The following is a 21,456-nucleotide window of genomic DNA, read 5'->3' on the forward strand; positions in this document are numbered from 1 at the left end:
GTTGGAGATCCTTGGTATAAGTGAAAGGGTTCATAAAAATTTTATTACTCCTTTTTGCAAGCTCTGCTAGCATTAAAAAAAATCTTTAAACAAAATAATTTATACAATTTTTATCCTATGAATTTAATTTATTCATATGAATTAATTTTAAAATTTTAAAATGAAAAGATTCAAGAATAATATTAAATTAATGCTAAATATTGTCGTACAAAAAGTAAGTAGATCTTGAATAAAGATTTTATTCCCATCATATACCTTATTTATGATACAAACAGATTTTATTGAAAAGACAATATTAACAATTATATATTGAATGACAGTTCATAGTTTTATTTTTGTAAAATTATAATTATGTTATATAACTATATATAATTCATAAAATATTTGAAAATTTTCTTTTTTATTAAAATTAAAAAAAAATCTTGTAAATATTAATGAACAATATTCAGTATACAGTTTAATAATATATTAGATAGGGGTTTGCGTTATGTCATGGGTTGACCCAAAATTTTCTAACGTAAAACATGATGCTAAGAAGATGCATGCATTCCTAAGAAAAAGTCATTGATTTTATTTTGTTTAATAAGTATGAATAAAAAAAATACAATGATAATAAATAAATTGAAAAAAAAAAGATAATATAAAAAAGGCTAAAAAAACCCTGATTCAAGCTCATTCAGGTTAGCATTTTAAATTTACGACTTATCCAGAATAACCCAATTTAATGAAAAATAAATAAAATTATCAAACGAAGGACAAAATTAAAAAAAAAACAACCAAAAAAACATTTAAGTCAACCCTATTTAATTTGTCAATCTCGTGACCATGAAAATAAAATTAGAATAACCTCATAGATAAAATACTAAAAAAATAATAAATATTAATAAATTAAATGTTGAAAAATAAAATAAAATAAAAATAAAATAAAATAAAATAAAAACTAAAAAAAGTTATTGACGGGCAGGTGTCGTAGCGAGAATGAGCAGCGCTGTATTGACTGTCTTTGAAACCAAATAATACAAGTCTTTTAAACAGTTTATCACTGAAATTCGAGCACTGATCATGCTTGTGCAAGAGACAGGGCCTTTGTGGAAGATAAATGGTGCGCTCAGATGTTTACTTTACCCCAATCAATCATCCCTGGAGTGTTAAAATGCGTAAGGTGGCCATCTTTGCAAGATGTTCAGGGTAGTTCTAAATACAGATGATCCTTGCTAAGATGGTGGCCAGGTCTAGCTGACGCTGATAAAAGGTGCAGTTGCCAGGGTGAATTTGTTTTTCAAACGAATGTTTGATCAGCATTGCAGCTGAATAATATGGGCTGTAATCGCGGTCTAGATACTGCGTGGTCTCCTTTGTTTCAACGAGTATTGTATGGTTTCCAGTGTGCATGATGCCTGTTGACGAGTCTTGAGATTTTCCATCCGTCCTCTTAGCATGAGCGCACACCAAAGACTTGAAGGGTTAAACAATCTTGCTCATTAACTAAGAATATGTGCTTACCAGTCGAGATATCTTTAGCTTGTCATATTTCTGGGTGCTGGAACCTCGGCATGAAGCATAAATAGCGATTAGATAGTGTATGATATGATATGTCATAATAGAAATCAACTAGAGCTTGTGCCAAAGATTACTTTCTCATTACTGGAAGTCCTACTCATGTGAAAAGGAGGAAGGTCGCTAATTACAAGCAGCGTACCTACGTGAAGATCAATTAAACTGGCCTCTGGCTAAAATTAACAAAAACACCATTAGTATGATTTTTCACTAAGAATGAGAAGGGTGGCCATAGTACACCATTCCATGTGGTCGCAGAGGCCTGAAATTAGGACCCTGGGGTTGTTGGTTTAAAGACATTTGTTGTTGCTGGTTTATTGTGGCCTGCTGTTGTGCCAATGGTAGCGGTTGCTGCTGAGGTATTTGTGATGGTTGTTGCGCCATGGACACCATTGGACTTACCATATAGGGTGGGGGTGGGGGTGGTGGTGGAGGTGGTCCTGGAGGCAAGGGAGAAATGTTACCATAAGCATATGGGGTCATAATCCCTCCTGCTGGCTGTAAATATTGCTGAGAGGATTGGTTGGGAAGCATGTGAAACTGAGCTTGAGCACTTGGAGTCTGATTCTGCATTGAAGGTTGGGGCAGCAAAACTGACTGATACGAGTGTGTTGTTGGAGCAGCAAGTGGTTGGGCTGGCATAAAAACATTTGGATCTGAAACAGGCAATGAGTTTTCCGGTTTTGACAATGAATCATAGGCCTTCGTTAATTGAGCATTCTTTGCTTCTTCAGCAGCAAACGAAGAGAGAACAGAGTGCATGATCATTTGAGAAGATGAGGAAGCTGCAAGCTTTTCTGCAACCTCAGCAGCAATATCAGCAGCTGTCCTCTTAGGTGTTTGTCCTGCTTTTGCATTTGAATCAACTGATACTGTTGTTGCAGTAGATGCTTTTGACACATATTCTTCACCATTAAGCCGCCTTCGCATGTTGCTGGCTTCCTCTACCTGTGCCTGAGCAACCTGAAATTGACCAAAAATTTTAATTGAATAAAACAAATGCCCCAATAATCATCAGATATAGATAGCCCTGATGGGGACAGACATGAGTCTAGATGGCCAAGGAGGCTTGGAATTAAGATTTCAGAGCAGCAATGCTCAGTAAATTAATCAGAACTTATTGAACTGATTGCATCTATAGGGCCCACGTTACAAAGTGGCTTCAAAGCATACTGGCCTTGAAACATCCAAAATTGTGAAAACTCATTGAATATGTCAATGTTACGAGGATGTGCAGGCCAATGTATTTCTTTGTCAGAAATACAAAAGGTGTATTAACTGAGCTTCCAAAACAAGGTGTCAAAAGAGAATGCAAAGACTGGTGTTCTTTTAGAACAATACAAAATCAAAGGTTTATTGGTTGAATCAAGGGCTATAGGCAACAGTAAAAAATCTTTTTCACGTTTTATATGTTGGAATTTCAGAGTACAAAGGAAGGATATCAAGGATCTACCATTAGTAAGTCCGCTCAAACTCTTAATGACACAAGGTATGAACTTTTATCTAAACATTAAAAATCCCTTCAGATATTGTTGATAAAAGTTCACCCTAACTCAACAAGTTTATAGGCTAATATTTATAATACAGATATTAATCTCATACATCTATATTTCCAGAAATTTACGGCTGCCAACTAAACATGAAAACAGTCTCAACTGATGTTAGCAGCCAAGAATGTATAATCAGATAACTGCAAAAGCATATAGCATTCATAAAGGCTAACAATGAACTAAATTGTGTATTATGGCATAAATTTATTATCTCTATTTTATCAGCAAAGATGATCACGATTGACTGAGCAGCATACATGCACATTCTATGCATATGCCCAGTGTTTATCAGAACCCACCATAAAAAAATTGAAAACAGAATAAATATTCAAGGTCCAGAATGAACATTCGTACCTGCATCTGAGTTTGAACTCCCTCCAATTCAGATTCCTTGGAAAAAAACAGATAAATAAGTCACAATTTAATCAAATAGAATTCCACAAACTTGTGCATCTCATTCATTCAAAAACACACTGGAAAAATCCATAGAAGAATACAAGCAGGGTAAGACATCCTCCTCTACAGGAAAAGAAAACTAATAGAGAAGAGCATTTCAATTGCAGAACATCTGCTGGAGAAACTCCATTCAAAAGGCCCTGCAGATATGCTCTATAGAGAGGCCGGATAACAATTTTATCACAGATTCTCCAGAGTTCCTCTCGGCCCAAACACTCCATATGATGACAATTTATGCATAAGTTAATAATTTACATTTCAACAACTACTGAAGGTGATGATAAAATCAGATACCTGTTCGTGTAGAGCTTCTTTTAACAGAGACACAAGTGCTACTCTACTTGCTTCAATTGATCTAAGTTTCTCAATGCTTTGTTTCAAAAGATTCTCTTCATCCTCTAGTTCCTTGGCCAAAGTCTTTCGTTTTGGATCTTTATCTGAGTAAAAAAAGTTGAGCTTCAGAGACCCACAAATTTTCAAAGTCAAAACTCAAGCTGTAAAAGCATTTCCAAGAAACCACTTTAATCTGGTTCTTTATTAACTTCAAGTTCATCTCTCTTACCATTACCACTACAGGCAACATCAACATCTTTCTCCATCTTCCTCACACGACGAACTGAAGATTTGCAATTACTCATCTCTGTCTCTTCATTGGGTTGCTCACTAACCACCAAATGAAATGCCGATACTATTTTTTCAGCATCGCCTCCGATGGACAATTTCTAGTTTCCAGAGCAACGACAAAACAGTGACACACATTATCAAGAAAAAAAAAAGAGGTCGATAATATAGAACTAGTGCATGCATCCATAAAAACAAATGGAGGAGAAAAGGAAACAATGAAAGGTCCTTGGTCTAACCGTTCTAGTGGATCGTGAATCTCGTTTTGTAATTTTGACGGAGCGTGAACGTTTTTTGTTGAGCTCCAAGGGTGGAGGTGCATCTTCTCCAAGAATTACCTCTTTGAGGCTCCGGGCACGTGACCCAAATACTTTCCTTTCTTCCCATATATTTACCTGGTGATTATGCAAACAAAAGTTTAATTATCCTAATGCTCCAACTTTCTTGAAAGACACTACACCATTAAGCACATCAATGGCATCTTAAACTTCTGTCAAGGCTCAACTAACATCTTACCAATCTAGAGACTGCCTTCTTCCCACGGTCATCACCTTTCTCAACTACATTTTTTAGCGCAGCAGGAAGAACTTTCCAAAACTCCTTAACAAATTCATTTCCTTTCCGCTTACTGTTCTGTAGGATGTCATTTGCAAGATACAATAGAGGAACTTTCTGGAGCATATCTGAGTTGTGGAACTGTTTATCCCATGTCTCTACAACTGATTCTGCTTTGCTTCGGTGAAAGATGCACCAATGGGACAAAGCTATACAATAAAGTTAAGGTAACATCCATTCCAAGTCAATAGATAATCAAAATTCTCTGTAAGAAACAGGGATAGTCAGAGATGGACTTGCCAGAACCATTTCTCTAACTTGATGAACATTGAAGTAGAAATGCCAAATGAAAAGGAATCAAAGTCAGACCTCAAATACATCAAGCAATGACTTTGAAATAGATCCAGAAACTAAAAAAAAACATAGGATAAAACTATTAAAATCAGAATCAGTTCTATCACAGCGGACAGTATTGAAGGCAGGCAGAATTTTCTCCGCGAGGTAACACTATTTTCAATGTAGTGTCCAATTTCTTGCTTACAAATAATGGGATGTCCAGAAGCAGAATAAAATACAATTTAAATCGCAAAAAGTTACCAATTTGTTAGGCATATACAAAGAACTGAAATAAAGCTGCAAGAATTCATTAATTCAATAAACAAGACAAAGAAGGATACTTTCAATGCACTGCTGGGTGCCATTGAGCTTAGAAAGCTTATCTGCAAGTATCTCTTCACTAAATACACTATCCATATCACCCTAAACAATGACTTTCGCTAAACCCCACCACGGCACCACCAAACCCTAAAAGAAAACACTTCAATTGTTGAAACCAAGCAAGACCCTTTATAAATCCAATTGAAAACAAGAAGTTACAATCATAAAAACACAGCTACAACTATCCAAACTGATGAAAACTCCAATCTTAAAGCCCCAATCTTTAAGCCCTAAATATTAGCAGGGAAGAAAAGGGTTGTTTCAATTGCCCAAAAGAATTTCCTAGAGTATACCAAATTTGAGCAAATACAGAGAAGAAGGGAGGAATATGAATTGGACAGAGAGAGAGATGGACACAACAGATCGAAGATAGTAAATAAACAAACCCTAAAATTCTGAAATAGAGAGAGAAGGGTGAAACGACGACATTGCAGGAAATAAAAGAAAGGGGATGGTAGTTATAGATTTGTTTTTTCTGGTACTTTGTATATAAAAAAACCTTACAAAATAAAAGGAAATGAATTGGCTACTGAAAACTAGATTTAAAACCCGGTAGAATTTCAAGTTAAATTGTAAGGTGCACATTTTATTGTATTATGATTTTTTTAAATGAAAAATAAATAATATTAACATTAAATGAAATAAATTAAAATATATATATAAATTGATAAACTTATAAATATTAATTAAAATATACAGGAGCAATATTAATTAAATTTATTTCTGCCGCTAGGGTATAATTTTAAATTAATTCCCAACTTAAAAAGAACATAATAATAATTATGTTGTGGATATTTTTTAATGTTTTATATTTTTTTTAATTGAGCAACAAAAAAATGCTGCGTCTACTTTATATTATAAATGAAAAAAATATATAAGATGATAAATCCAAAATGAGTTGTTAACTTGATTAAATATTAATACACAAAGCTAATTATTTTTATAGGAGAAATAAAATATAGATGCATGTATATATGTCTTATATTAAATTTCTTTTTTTTATTTTAAATATTTTCATTCATTAATTATCATTGCCAATAATAAATTATTTTTGTTTTTAAAATTTTTTTTATTCAAATACAGTTAATTCATTAGTTGTGTTGCTCGCGCGCTGCAGCGAGATGGCTCCCTAACCGTGGATTTACTCGGAGTGAGTAAGTACCCTACCATAGGGGGGGAATGTTGAAAGCAGCAAAACTAACGGAGAGCATGAGCTTGGAGATCAAATTAAGAGCATCGACATTTGCCTAAACAACAACGGTGATAAAAACATTAAGAAAAATGCCTTGGCGAGGCCAAGAAATACGTGGTTTGCAAGCGAAACTTGAGATGCCAAGGGGGTCTGGCTAGGAAAAGCTGCTGGAATTGTTGCCATAGGGGCGGCAGTTTGATAGGAGAGAAGCGCACAAGGAGGCGGCCAATGAGATCGACACCGTGCAGAAGAGCAACCCGAGCACCTGAAAGCTAGCTGGCATGCAACAAAACAGAATTGTTAGCAGCGGTCGTCAACGTAAGAGATTAACGTAGAAACAAGAACGAAAAGCATTTTGAAATGTCAGCAAGCTGATCGCAGCAGGAAAAAAATCAAGAAATGGAGCAAATGCAAATTCATTAAAAAGGGACTGAAAGCAAAAACATGGCAGCGTCAATGAAATCATAGCTGATGCTTATCAAACTATTGAAACATGAAATAAAGGATCGATAAAACCTTACCAGTCGAAGTTGTCATTTTTGATGCTATGATGGGATAAAAGTGGTAAACTTGGCGTGTTGTTCAAAAGGCCATTCTTATTTCCTGGTCATTTTGTGGACATTTAAGAATCTTCATTTCATTCAAGTAAGCTTTCCAATAAACACTCTAAAATAGACTACGTATGGGAACAATTTCTCAAACATTAGTGTTTATCTATCATATGCAAGTACTGTTTAAAAAAAATCCATTCACCGCGAAATGATATGTGCAATTCTCATGCTAAAACAGAGACAAACAACTTCTCTTCAAGGAAATCTTGGATTACAGATCAGAGGACGATTTCTTACCTTCGATAAAGCCAGGATGCTCCCCCATTTAATTTGATGGTAATCTCTTTCACATGACATCCACAGTCCAAAAGGGACAGCTTAAGAGTTCCTCCTTGTTCTTTGAAAGCTACAGTAAGCCCCACTTCCATCCAATTTCATTTTGTTGAAAGACAGTATAAAGATTATTATTCCATGATGTCAAATACGACAACAGAACTTTCAAAAAACTTATACAGCTTTGGACATTGCCATTAAATTAATCATCACGAAAACTGATAACAGAAGCATCCAAGGTTGCTGTCATTCTATATTTGCTGGCGTTGAAAATATCCCAACATTCGAGGGAAAAAAACAAGAAAAACTTTTCCAAACAAGTTTCTGAGTGCTATGCATCATCATGATATTCACACCATATCAGGAATGCCATATGTATTCTCAATCACTACTTCCAATTGTCTGTAGCTTCTTCTTTTATCCATCCAATTATGATGCTTGCTCTCATATGAGAGATGACATTCTCCCATCTTGCTGAAGGCACACCAGAGAGACAGCAAGTGCTCAAGAAGAAGAGAAAGCAATTGGTTATATAGGTGGTCGGTTTATTTTCATGGTATGTTGAGTAGGATACAAGACAAGAGCAGTACTATTTCGAATACATGGCCATGGAGAAAAGGGATAGAACTGTAGAGACCCCTGCTGATTTATTAAAAAGGAAGTTGCTTGAGATCATAGCAATTATACCGCAAAGTTACATTTCAAAATGGAAAAACTACAAAGCCATTTTGACAACAGCAAGAATGCTTCCCAGGTCTTCGGTATACATGTCAGAGATTCTGAAATCACGTTTACTATGTATAAGTTGAAACACACATTTAAATTCATTTAAGCATAACCTTTACTTAGTTATACCTTTTAACATGGTGGACAAAAAAATCAAAAAAACGATTAAACTAAAAAAACTAAAAAAAGAATAATTAAAAAAACCAAACCGTGAAAAAAATCGATTAAACAGATTAGAATTTAAAAAAAAAACAGACCGGTTCGGCTTCGGTTTTATAAGCCTGAAACCGAAAAAATCGAACCGAACTGGAAAAAAACAAAAAAAATAGAAAAAAAAACCGAGTCAAACCAGTTTTTGTTCTCAAATAACCGAACCGAAACCGGTTGGTTTGAACCGGTTCGGTTTTGGTTTTTTTAAAAAAGCCTGGTTTGGTTATTTTTTTTATAAAAACCGAACCGAATCGAAAATGATCACCCTACTTTTTAGTTCATTAAAACTTCACGTTTTGTATTTTTCTTTTTCTTTTTTACAAATAATGGGTGCAATATTTTGTCAAACTTTTATATGTAATGTAACGAATGAAATAAACTTGTAACATCTCAAATTGAATTCAGATTAAAAATCTGAAATGACCCGAAATTTTCAGTAAATTAAAATTTATTTTAGTTTTATTTTTTAAAATAATACAAGGTATATTCATTATTCGAGCTGAAACGAAATAAAATTAACAACCTTTAACTCCTTCTAAATGTTCGTCCTACTTTCACATTTAAATCCACTAGCAATGATGTTGTGGTAGATGCTTTTGAGTTCTTTAGTGGTGTTTGGTATTATAGTAATATTTATTTTTTAAAAGTAATTTATTTTCAAATGTATTTAAATAATTTTTTTAATGTATTTTTATATAAAATGATTTAAAAACATAAAAAAAATAAAAAAAAATTATCTTTTTTTTAAAAGCATGGTGACAATAACAGTTCACCAAACAGGTCTTCATCGTCAAGCCGGCTTCACATGTGCGGGCTTCTTCCTCTACTTGTGCATGTGCAACCAGATATTGACCAAAAAAATTAATTGAATAAAACAAATGGTTCAAAATCATCATCACAACATGAAGATGTGTAGCCCTGATGGGGACAAACACGAGTCTAGATGGCAAAACAGGCCTGGGATTAGGGTTTCTGAGTAGCAATGCTTGGCAAATTAATCAGAGCTTATTGAACTGATTACATCTGGACAGCCCACATTACAGAGTGGCTTAAGAGCATACTGGCCTCGTAAGCATTCAAAATTGTGAAAACCATTGAATTTCAGTGCTATGAGAATGTGCAGGCCTCTGTTTTTCCTTGTCAGTAATGCCAAAGGGATATTAGCTGAGCTTCCAAAACAAGGTGTCAAAAGAGAACGTGAATACTGATGTTGTTTTAGAACAACAAAAAACCAAAGGTTTGTTGTTTGAATCAAGGGCCATAGGCAACAGGCAAAAAGTCCTTTTAACATTTCTTATTCTGACATTTATCAAATGCATCCCAAATTAATCAGAGTACAATGGATCCAGAATTATTAGATTCACTTGGACTCCAGAATACTTATTTGTCAGATCTATATTATCTTGTACTTGATTGATTATCAAGTTCAAGTGTCTTGAGTGTGACATGTTTGTCAAATTCATATTACCACATTCCCTTGGGCATGCCAAGAAAGAATGGTCGTTACCTTGGACATAGCTAACTACCAAGTCGAAGTAACTTGGGTCAAGCATGTTTGCCAAGCACGTATTACCTTAGACTTTACTTTGGGTCTGACATGTTTGTCGTACCCGTGTTATCTTGAAGTTGGCTAACTGGCTAGTCCAAATGCAATGGACTTGGCTGACTACCAAGTCCAAATGTCTTGGGTTGGTATATTTATCAAACCCATATTGTTTTAGACTTAGCTGACTGTGAAGTTCAAATGTCATAAGTCTGACATGTTCGTCAAACTCACATTATCTCTTTTTTTTTGGCGTGTTAAGAGAGGATAATCATTCCCTTGGACATTACAAGAAAGGATACGCATTCTCATAGGCATGTCAAGAGATTGGCAATATCGTGCCCAGGGTTTAGCATACTACCAAACCCCTATTTAGAGCATGCTTATTCCCTTGAACATGTTTAAGGGAAGAGGATCATAAGAGTTTTTTAGACCCGTTAAAAATAGGTTTATCAAAGAGATGTTAGCAGCCAAGCTTGTATAATCAGATCACTGCAAAGGCATATAGCATTCAAAAGGCTAACAATTGAGTAGATTATGTATTGCTGCATGAATGTATTATCTCTATTCTATAAGCAAAAGATGATCGTGATAGACTGAGCAGCATACCTTCAAATTCTACGTCTATGTCCCTTGTTTATCGGAACCCAGCATAAAATACGTGAAAACATAATAAATATTCAAGGCCCAGAATGAACAAAATAAAACATGCATCTGAGTTCAAACACCCTCATAAAGAAGTCAAGATTTAAGCGAGTAGAATGGCATAAACATGCGCTTTCGTTCACTCACAAACACACTGGAAAAATCCATAGAAGTGTTGGGTAAGTCCAGAACTCAAACACACATAAATTTACGTGGTTCGGCAACTTGCCTACTCCACGGAGCTACTGGTTTGTATTAATCAAGCTTAGAAACAATACAAACAACAAAACAAGGAGGAGGAGAAAATCTTCTCTACTCAACTCAAGCTCTCTCTCTCACGTTTTTCTCTCTGTGTTTTCACTCTTCACTGCGTTCTTCACACACAGACTCAACAGCTCTTCACTGAGCATACATATATATTAAGCTAAGAGTGAAGGGCATAAATCATGCCATGATTTATGCCCACCGTTTGCCTCCACTTGTGCTAAGTGGAGATTAGGTATTCCCACTAAGCACATAGTGGAGGTGGGACATTGCTTGTCTCCAAATAGCTAACAATCTCCCACTTGGAGACAAACAATGAAAAAATATCTTTTATCCTTGAAGACCAACTGAAGTTTTGCACAACTTCAGTTTATCAAGTGTAACTCCTTTGGTTAACATGTCAGCTGGATTCTTGCTTCCACAGACCTTTTCTAGCATTAGTTGCTCGTCATCCAGCAGTTGTCGGATGAAGTGATATTTGATCTGAATATGCTTCGTCCTGGAGTGAAATGCTGGATTCTTGGCAAGGAAGATTGCACTCTGACTGTCGCTATACAAAGTACCCTTTCCATTCATCTTGCCCAATTCTTTCAGAAAACTCTGCAGCCATACGATCTCTTTTGCAGATTCCGAGACTGCAACATATTCAGCTTCTGTTGTTGAAAGAGCGACGATCTTTTGCAAGGTAGAACTCCAGGAAACAGCAGTACCTCCTAGAGTATATACATATCCTGTAGTGCTCTTTCGGCTATCAACATCTCCTGCTAGATCAGCGTCTACAAAACCTTCAAGTTTCAAACCACCAGCTGTGAAGGTAAGACATGTCTCCGATGAACCTTTTAAGTACCTCATGATCCATTTCACCGCCTCCCAATGCTGCTTTCCAGGATTGCTCATATATCGGCTTACAACTCCCACTGCATGGGCAATGTCTGGTCTGGTACAGACCATAGCATACATCAAAGAGCCGATAGCTGAGGCGTATGGAATCTTATCCATGTATCCACATTCTAGCTCAGTTTTTGGTGACTGATCTTTGTTGAGCTTGAAATGATTCCCCAGTGGTGTACTTACTGGTTTAGTATTATCCATACTAAACCTGCTGAGAACCTTCTTGACATACTCTGTTTGTGAAAGCTTTAGTACGCCTTTGTCTTTATCTCTGAAGATTCTCATGCCAAGTATTTGTTTAGCAGCTCCCAGATCCTTCATTTCAAACTGTTTTGACAACTGTTGTTTCAGCTTATCAATCTCCTCAATGCTGGATCCTGCAATCAACATATCATCTACATATAATAGTAGAATGATGTAGGAGTTGTCAAAATGTTTGGCATAATAACAATGATCAGCTTGGCATCTTGTATACCCGGAACTGCACATGAAGTTGTCAAACTTCTTGTACCACTGTCTTGGAGCTTGCTTTAAACCGTATAGGCTTTTCTGTAGCTTGCAGACTTGATTCTCCTTTCCTTGCATTGCAAACCCCTCTGGCTGTTGCATGTAAATATCTTCCTCCAAGTCACCATGAAGGAATGCTGTTTTTACATCTAACTGTTCAAGATGTAAATTTTCTGCAGCTACTATCCCCAGAACAACTCTGATTGTTGTGAGCTTCACAACTGGAGAAAATATCTCAGAGTAGTCAATGCCTTTCTTTTGTTGAAACCCTTTGACAACAAGTCTTGCCTTGAACCGTTTACTTCCGTCATGCTCAGTCTTTACTCTGTAAACCCACTTGTTTTGCAAAGCCTTCTTTCCTTCAGGCAGTGTGGTTAGCTCCCAAGTCTTGTTCTTCAGCAACGAACTCATCTCATCCTTCATGGCTAACTCCCACTTGCTTGAGTTTCCATCTTGTAAGGATTCTTCATAACTTAGCGGTTCACCACCATCTGTCAACAAAATGTAATTCAGTAAAAGTGTGAACCGTTGCGGGGGCTTTATCGTCCTCGAAGACCTGCGAACAGCTGGTTCAATTTGCTCCGCTTCTTCTTGTGTAGTAGCGGGTACAGATATGCTTGAGTCTTCTTGTAAAGGCTCTTGATTGTTGTTCTGCTCAGTAACATCGGGAAGGCCTTCTAATCTTATGAATTCAGATCTTTATGGACTTGTATCTGAATCAGTCATATCTGTTTCTGCACTTGATCTGTCTTTGTACAAAACTTTCTCATTGAAGATCACGTTCCTGCTTCTGATAATCTTTCTGTTCTGATCATCCCAGAACCGAAATCCAAATTCTTCATCTCCATAACCAATGAAGAAACATTTCTTGGATTTGGCTTCTAGCTTGTTGCGAGCATCAGAATCTATATGCACATAGGAAACACACCCAAAGACCTTTAAATGAGAGAGTTGTACCTCTTTTCCTCTCCATACTTCCTCGGGCAATCTGAACTCCAAAGGAACTGATGGTCCACGGTTGATCAAGTAAACTGCAGTATGAACTGCATCAGCCCAGAATGTTTGAGGTAGCCCTGAATGCAACCTCATGCTTCTAGCTCGTTCATTGATGGTCCGGTTCATTCGTTCAGCAATGCCATTCTGTTGCGGTGTGCCTGGAACGGTCTTTTCCATTCTGATACCATTAACAGCACAATACTCTTTGAAACCTCCATCAATGTATTCTCCTCCGTTATCGGATCTCAAGCATTTCAACTTCAGACCTGATTCAGTCTCAACCATAGCCTTCCACTTCTTGAATGTTTCAAACACATCAGATTTATTTTTCAGAAAGTAGACCCATACCTTTCTGCTAAAATCATCAATGAAAGTCACGTAATACCGAGAACCTCCAAGAGATGCTACTGGAGACGGTCCCCATAAATCTGTGTGTACCAGTTCTAGCTTTCTTGGTCTTAAGGTCCTGCCAACCTTTAAGAAACTGAGCTTCTTCTGTTTTCCAAGAACACAGCTTTCACAAATGTCTAGATCAACATTTTTAAGCTCTGGCAGCTTTCCCTTCGATTAAAGTACCTTCATCCCCTTTTGACTCATATGGCCGAGTCTACAGTGCCATAGATGTGCTTGATTTTCTGCTTCAGTAGAGGCAATAATGTCTGCAAATCTTGTGGTCATATACAGGGTGCCGGTTTTCTTTCCACGAGCCAAAACCATTGCTCCCTTTGAAACCTTCCACATACCTCCAGAAAAAAGGATTGAATGACCACTATCATCAAGTTGTCCGACCGAGATCAGCTTCTTCTTTAGATCAGGAACATGCCTTACATTTTGCAAGTTCCATATAGATCCATTCATTGTCTTGATTTGTACATCTCCTATACCCACAATATCCAATGGTTGTCCATCGGCCAGATAGACTACACCGTGATCTCCAGCAATATAGTTTTGCATCATTTCATGGTGTGGTGTACAGTGAAATGAAGCACCAGAATCAAGAACCCAATCATCAACAGGACTATGCACAGCAAGAATCAAAGCATCTTGTACCTCGTCTGTAGTGGCGTTTGCAGAGTCAGCTTCAGGTTTTTTCGGTTTTGTGCAATTCCTCATGAAATGACCAGGTTTGCCACAATTCCAACATTCAACCTGCTTTCTGGGTCCGAACTTGCTTTTACTTCTGTATCTTGATTTGGATCTGCCTCTGGATAAGCCTCTATCTTGTCTCCTCCCTCGAGTGTTAATGTTGAGAGCTGATCCTGAACTTGAACTTTCACCTGAGTCTTTCCTTCGCACTTCTTCAGCTAAAATCAAGTCTCGGATGTCATCATATTTCAGTTTGGATTTTCCAGCTGAATTGCTCACGGCTGTCCTCATACCTTCCCAACTGCTTGGAAGTGAAGCTAGCAAAATGAGTGCACGGATCTCATCATCAAACTCAATCTCAACAGATGACAATTGATTTGTAATGGTATTGAAGTTGTTGAGATGTTGTGTCACAGAGGTGCTTTCTGTCATCTTCAAGTTGAACAACTTCTTCATCAGGTGCACTTTGTTATTTGCTGAGGGCTTCTCATACATCCCAGACAAAGCTTCCATTAGTCTTGCAGTGGATCTTTCTTTTGTAACATTGTGAGCAACTCTTCTCGACAAGGATAGCCGGATAATGCCCAAAACCTGTCTATCAAGAAGTTGCCAATCTTCTTCTGGCATATTTTCTGGTTTGCTCCCCAACAAAGGAAGATGAAGTTTCTTTCCATATAAATAGTCTTCAATTTGCATTTTCCAATATCCAAAATCTGTTCCATCAAATTTTTCAATTCCCGCAGCTTTTATTTCATCTGCCATTTTAATATGTCTTGGATTTGAATCTGTCAAATCTGACCTTACAGATGTGTCCGGAACGGCCAAAACTATTGGAAACGACACTGAGATCACCCCAATCGGACTTCGGATGGCTCAGATATTAACAGTCAAAGTTTCAGGTCAACAGACGGTGCTGATGAAGCCACGTGTCAGGCGGAAATAGTGTCTGAGAAACACTTAATCAAAACCCACTGTGATGACGTGGCTAGATGACGTGTCATACACGTCAGCAATCCGGGCCCACCTTAGATGACGTGGCAAATGCACTCACTTTTGTTGCTGACGTGGCAGTTGATGACGTGTCTGATGACGTGGCGGATGACTGTGCAGAATTGCTGGCGTGGCAGATGACTGGCTGCTGGCGTGGCGGGTCAACCCGGTTCAGTTGCAGACAATCGGGTGAAGACGACGCGTGGAGAGCATGGCGCGAGTGGTCGCGCGTGGGCAGTGCTGTCGTCGGTTCTTCGCCGGGTGTTCACCAGTGAATGCGTCTCGTCTTCCTCTACGCGATGGTAATGTCAAAAACACGTTTTGAGAACTTTTATTTTTGAGTTTGGATCAAACACCCTCTTTTTCAAGAACAAGCTCTGATACCAGTTGTTGGGTAAGTCCAGAACTCAAACACACACAAATTTACGTGGTTCGGCAACTTGCCTACTCCACGGAGCTACTGGTTTGTATTAATCAAGCTTAGAAACAATACAAACAACAAAACAAGGAGGAGGAGAAAATCTTCTCTACTCAACTCAAGCTCTCTCTCTCACGTTTTTCTCTCTGTGTTTTCACTCTTCACTGCGTTCTTCACACACAGACTCAACAGCTCTTCACTGAGCATACATATATATTAAGCTAAGAGTGAAGGGCATAAATGCCATGATTTATGCCCACCGTTTGCCTCCACTTGTGCTAAGTGGAGATTAGGTATTCCCACTAAGCACATAGTGGAGGTGGGACATTGCTTGTCTCCAAATAGCTAACAAGAAGAATACTAGAAGAGCATTTCAATCACGCTGAACATCTGCCGGAGAAACTCCATTAGAAGCTCCTGCAACTTTGCTCCATAAAATGGCCAAATAACAATTTTATCACAGATTCTCTAGAGTTCCTCTCTACCCAAACACTTCATATGATGGCAAATTATGCATAAGTTGATAATTCACATTTAAACAACTATTAAGGTGATGATACAATCAGATACCTGTTCGTGTAGAGCTTCTTTAAACAGAGACAAAAGCACCACTCTACTTCAAGTGATCTAAGTTTCCCAGTGCTTTGTTTCGAAAGATTCTCTTCGTCCTCTAGTTCCTTCCCTTCATCCTCTAGTTCCTTGGTCTGACCGCTCTAGTGGATCGTGAATCTCGTTTTGTAATTTTGACGGAGCGTGAACGGTTTTTGCTGAACTCCAAGGGTGGAGGAGCATCTTCTCCAAGAATTACCTCTTTGAGGCTCCGGGAACGTGACCAAATACTTTCCTTTCTTCTTGTATAATTCACCTGGTGATTCTGCAAACACAAGTTTAATAATCCTAATCATCGCTCAAACTTTCTTAAAAGACACTACACCATTAAGCACATCAATGGCATCTTATACCTGTCAATGCTCAACTAACATCTTACCAATCTAGAGACTGCAATCTTGCCAACAGTCATCACCTTTCTCAACTACAGTTTTTAGCTCCGCAGGAAGAGCTTTCCCAAACTCGGTAATCAAATAAAATGCTAGGAACAAAAATGAAGAAAAAAAAAGTAATTAAAAGAATGAAGTGTATGTTTGTGAGTTTGTTAGAAGTTGTGTTTTAAAATGTTTTTTTGTTAAAAATATATTAAAATAATTTTTTATTTTTTAAAATTTATTTTTGATATCAACATATCAAAATAATTCAAAAATACTAAAAAAAATTAATTTTAATTAGAAAAAATTTAAATTTTAGACAAACAGTGTTGTGACCACAATACCAAACAAGTCCAAAGACTAAATTTAATACAAATACAAACTAAAAGACAATTAATTTTTGGAAGGACTAGAAAGAATTTTTAGGTTAGAAGAGAGCAAAAAAAAAAAAGTTCATCAATTGTGCTTATGTCATGGACATGCACCCCACACCATGAAAAGGACGATGCTCCGCTTCCAACGCATTGTGGATGGCAATGTTTGGCTATGGGTATGTGTCGCCTAAAAAGCATGGTTCCTTTCACTTGGTGACATGTGCTACATATGCTCCATCTAATACTTTTTTAATTATTTTTATATTTTTTAAAATACTAAATCACTCCTTATTCAAAATAAATAATTACAAAAAACCATATAGAAAAGACCTAAGTGCCTCTAACTGTAAGTTTTATTTATATTTTTATAGGTAATATGGTCATTTTATTGTGTATTCAAATCGCAAAAAGCTCTTAACCCTAGTTTTAATTATTTTTACTCTTAAGGGTATACAAGTCATTACATCGTTTATTTAAAATATAAAAAAACTAATTTATCATCAATAATATAATAATAACAAATAAATCTCATACAAAAAAAGGTTTAGTTGGTAAGTTGATGCCAGTTGGTTTAGATTCCTAATATGATGGTTTTCAATTTATCATATCCATTTTATCATTATAAAATAATTGAATTTCTATTTATCCTTCTTTTAATATTTTTTTCCATTTAAATTAACAAAACTGATTGCGCATCAAACTCAATGTTATGAAAAAAGATTACAACCTCGATTAAAGACTAAGAGGTTATTTGATATTGTAATAACGGTTATTTTTTAAAGTATTTTTTGTTTAAAAATAAATTAAAATAATATTTTTTTTATTTTTAATATCAGTACATCAAAACGATATGAAAATACCAAAAATAATATTAATTTAAAGCAAAAAAAAATCAAAAATTTCAAAAATATTTTTAAAACACAAAAATAAACAAGCTCAAAGTCACCAAAGAAAAAAAAAAGAGGTCATGAAAAAAAAGATAATTTTTTTTCAAAATGATATGAAAATACAAAAAATAATATTAATTTGAAACAAAAAAAATAATTTTTTTAAAAATATTTTTAAAACACAAAAATAAATAGGCTCGAAGTCACCAAAGAAAAAAGAAAAAGGTCATGAAAGAAGAATGCGTAGAGAGAGGGAGAAATGTTTTTATTTTATTTTATTTTATTTTGTGACTAATATTCCATAAGATGAATAAAAAACTAACATAAGATAGATAATAAACTATTAGGACATGTTAAAAACTCACTTCAACTAGACCATTTGCATAAAAAATAAAAACACAATTGTTAGTGTAACGGTACATTTGACTCCTCTATCTTCCAAGGCCAACAACTAGTTAGTGTAACGGTAAATGAGCTTCTAGAATCATGCAATTGATGACATATTTGAAGGACAGCCATAACTACCTTAGAAAACCCTAATCTTTGTCGGAGAAGTCGGGGTTAAAATGGAGTAAAATGTAGGGTAATTTTACCATGACATTACATTCACGTACATCATTATGGGATAGGATATAATGTTAATCACGAGTATAATAATAAACAATTAGTGTTTGTTATATCCTATCATCGCCTACTTTTCGACTACAATGTGATTTCTCTAAAATTAACACATTCATCCAAAAACCGAAATGAGGCAACATGCATCACAGATGGAATCGCCAAATATCATAATAATGGAGGGGAAGATCGTCAACAGATGATTATGCGCCGGAAAATAATTCTACCCGTACAAACCCCTCTCTTGAGGCGCAATCCTTGAGCCTTAATAATGCTGGCCAAACTTTCTCATGTACCAGATTGCTTTAACAGGAAAGCCAGCACATAAAGACTGCAGCCATTGGGTCGACCATTGCTAGTTCACCAAGCACATGTCTAACCAAAAGCTACCGAAGAAAAGCAATACTGAATTGAACCCACAGAGCTGTTAATAGAATGGAAAGGAGAATCAACAAAGTTTTTCGTTTTTTAACTGTTACACTAAAATCGTGTATGATTAGAGGTATATCTAGATGGGTAGTTTCAGAAAACTAATACTTCATAATAAAAAGCTTGCTGTATCAATAACTGAATCAAAATTTGCCACTTCAGTACACAGCAGTTCACAACAGATGGGAATAAAATCCAAAACTGAAGGATGGGATGAAAGATGAGTGTTATAGACTCCAAAATATTCTAAAAAAGATGGGGAAAATCTAAAGAAATAAAACATATTTCTGCTGTAAAATAACGGAACCAGAAGAAAAGTCTGCTCAATGATCACCAGGGACTGTCTTGATAATATCAGAATCACCTATTCCACAAAGAAAAGAGTGACGTTCAGGCAACTGTCAATGGCATCAACCAATAGAAAATATTAAGTTCAAAACACAATAATTTCTTTCATGTATTACCTGCATCAATAATGCTCAGGCAAGATACACGGAAATACTTGCCACAAGCAGTTCCCAAGTCGACATTATCTGTAAAAAGAAAAAAGTACAAGAATTAAGCCAGGTAAAGACAGTTCAGTTTCAAAATCATTGGTTCAGGTGTCATGCAAGAACTATGTAGGAAAACTCCAGTATTCTTGGTGCACGCACAGTTCAGTACAAAACCCTCTTAAATGAAGCCATATAGACAAATTGACAATCACATTATGATTCAAGTGTTTTAACAAAATGGAAACAACATATGAAAATGGAAATGAAAATAGTATAAACTATAATGTGTTCCATATCAATTTGACCATGGACTTAACTTTAAATGGATCCTGCACCAAGTATTGGGTACTCCTAGAGTTCTTCCCAAAAATATGCAAAGCCTAGGTAACTATATGCATGAACTAGCTACTGCATGGTTGCGCAACAAAACCAAAAAATTAAAGGCAAACAGTCCATAACAAGTTCTACAGATGATTAAATTGGTCAACATGTCATCTCAAAGCTATCTGTGCAAGTTACTAACATAGATTGTCTAGGCATGTAACTTCAGATTGTAGCAAGTTTAAGACAATATGTTCCATGTACCAATAAGAACTTCTTAGAACTCTCAAGTGTCTAACAATGAGACTACAATGGCTGCACTGGCTGAAAGTGTGGTAACAATCGAGTCAATCAAATTCAAAGTTTTAAACATGGTCAAGGTTGCAAAACCTTTATAAAGGAAAAAAAAATTGCGGGAATACACAGACACAAAAGGCATACATGGCTACCAGTACTAGACCAAAACCCTTTTCTATCAAAACCCGACCGATAACAGAGGAGATGCTGAATCTAAAACACATAAAACTCATAGAAGGAAACACTTACTTCCATTATAATGATGAACCCCAACCTTCGCAAGCATAGCATAATACTCAATCTCAGATTTCCTCAAAGGTGGGCAATTGTTTGATAATAAAATCAATTTTCCTGCATCATGACCAATCACCAAATAACCTCAAATTAAACAGAAAAGAAATCAAAAATCAAAATTAAGATCTTAAACATAGAAATAAAAACTTGTAATAAGGAAAAAAGAAAACACCTTTAGAGCTCCTCAGAGTTTTAAGCACAGTTTTGTAACCAAGAGTGTACTTTCCACTCTTCATCACCAAAGCCAATCTGTTGTTGATGCTCTCATGGGTCTTCTTCTACAATATTCATACCAACAAAACAAACGCAGAAAACAGATAACAAAAAATTAATACAAATATTCAAGATTTTCAATGAAACAAGTGAAATAAAAGGAATTAAAAATTTAAAACAAAAAGAGTAAGGGATTTACAGTTTTCTTTGCCGTCACCATTTCGATGTTGTTTGGCTAGTTTTCCTGGAATAGAAAATTAGGTTAAAATGGTCGAATTTGTGTTATTGAAATGCTAAGAAAGTGTAAAAATGGGCTTACGGTGGTTAGGGTTTATTGCGATTGAGAATCTGAAGCAGAAAGAAACACCAGAAGCTTGGCGGCAGTTATAGAGAGAAGGAAGTAGGGTTTGTGTATTTTTTAGGTTATAAACGGCTTGCTTACCCGTGTGCAGGTCACGTGTGTTGATTATTGCTTCAATCTGTTTAGTCCTCAAAGAGACAATTAGTTCAATTATATCCCTATAGCTTTACCAATTGTGGGAAGTTATGTTTAAGAAAAACAAGAGGCTATAGCAAAAAAAATCATCATGATGTATAATATCAATAATATGGTTATCCATGAGGGTCTTGGCATGGCGGCGGGAGGGGTTTGTCTCCTTCTGCTGCTTTTGGGTTCGAGTTCTCATGTGCACGCCTATCATCCCCGCGGTGCCTTACATGCCTACTGGGTTTGCAGGA

The 21,456-nt window shown here is 36.2% G+C and overlaps 2 protein-coding genes across 4 annotated transcripts; both read right to left on the minus strand.

Moving 5' to 3' along the window:
- Positions 1-855: 855 nt before the first annotated feature.
- On the minus strand, positions 856-16,844 carry LOC18100965 (uncharacterized). Of its 3 annotated transcripts, XR_002983010.2 has the most exons (8): positions 5,417-5,925; positions 4,701-4,948; positions 4,424-4,579; positions 4,126-4,285; positions 3,858-4,000; positions 3,462-3,497; positions 1,635-2,520; positions 856-1,540 (listed from the first exon to the last, which is right to left on the minus strand). XR_002983010.2 is itself a non-coding variant. In XM_024605906.2 (7 exons), the coding sequence occupies exons 1-7, from the start codon at positions 5,490-5,492 to the stop codon at positions 1,768-1,770; spliced, it is 1,572 nt and encodes a 523-aa protein (XP_024461674.1). In that variant the 5' UTR covers positions 5,493-5,925; the 3' UTR covers positions 1,619-1,767. The 3 variants fall into 3 exon arrangements, 2 of the variants coding, with proteins under 2 accessions (XP_024461674.1, XP_052310267.1); XM_024605906.2 differs by lacking the exon at positions 856-1,540 and having other exon boundaries at positions 1,619-2,520; XM_052454307.1 differs by lacking the exons at positions 856-1,540; positions 4,701-4,948; positions 5,417-5,925 and adding an exon at positions 16,797-16,844 and having other exon boundaries at positions 1,619-2,520.
- Positions 16,845-19,207: 2,363 nt separating this feature from the next.
- Positions 19,208-21,183, minus strand: LOC7456931 (60S ribosomal protein L30). The gene is made up of 6 exons (XM_006380387.3): positions 21,038-21,183; positions 20,918-20,962; positions 20,678-20,783; positions 20,461-20,562; positions 19,564-19,632; positions 19,208-19,463 (listed from the first exon to the last, which is right to left on the minus strand). The coding sequence occupies exons 2-6, from the start codon at positions 20,936-20,938 to the stop codon at positions 19,423-19,425; spliced, it is 339 nt and encodes a 112-aa protein (XP_006380449.1). The 5' UTR covers positions 20,939-20,962; positions 21,038-21,183; the 3' UTR covers positions 19,208-19,422.
- Between the last annotated feature and the right edge of the window lie 273 nt (positions 21,184-21,456).

This window comes from Populus trichocarpa, chromosome 7 (genome assembly GCF_000002775.5).
Source record: "Populus trichocarpa isolate Nisqually-1 chromosome 7, P.trichocarpa_v4.1, whole genome shotgun sequence".
Lineage (NCBI taxonomy): Eukaryota > Viridiplantae > Streptophyta > Magnoliopsida > Malpighiales > Salicaceae > Populus > Populus trichocarpa.

Excerpts from the sequence above, each read along its gene's own strand:
- LOC18100965 (XM_024605906.2), bottom strand. The coding sequence starts at position 5,492 with ATGGATAGTGTATTTAGTGAAGAGATACTTGCAGATAAGCTTTCTAAG. Across the intron at positions 4,949-5,416 it reads CACCCAGCAGTGCATTGAAA|CTTTGTCCCATTGGTGCATC; the intron begins GTATCCTTCTTT and ends TTTATTGTATAG. Across the intron at positions 4,001-4,125 it reads TGTTGCCTGTAGTGGTAATG|ATAAAGATCCAAAACGAAAG; the intron begins GTAAGAGAGATG and ends TTTTTTACTCAG.
- LOC7456931 (XM_006380387.3), bottom strand. The coding sequence starts at position 20,938 with ATGGTGACGGCAAAGAAAACT. Across the intron at positions 20,784-20,917 it reads TGGTGACGGCAAAGAAAACT|AAGAAGACCCATGAGAGCAT; the intron begins GTAAATCCCTTA and ends TGAATATTGTAG. Across the intron at positions 20,563-20,677 it reads AACTCTGAGGAGCTCTAAAG|GAAAATTGATTTTATTATCA; the intron begins GTGTTTTCTTTT and ends GTCATGATGCAG.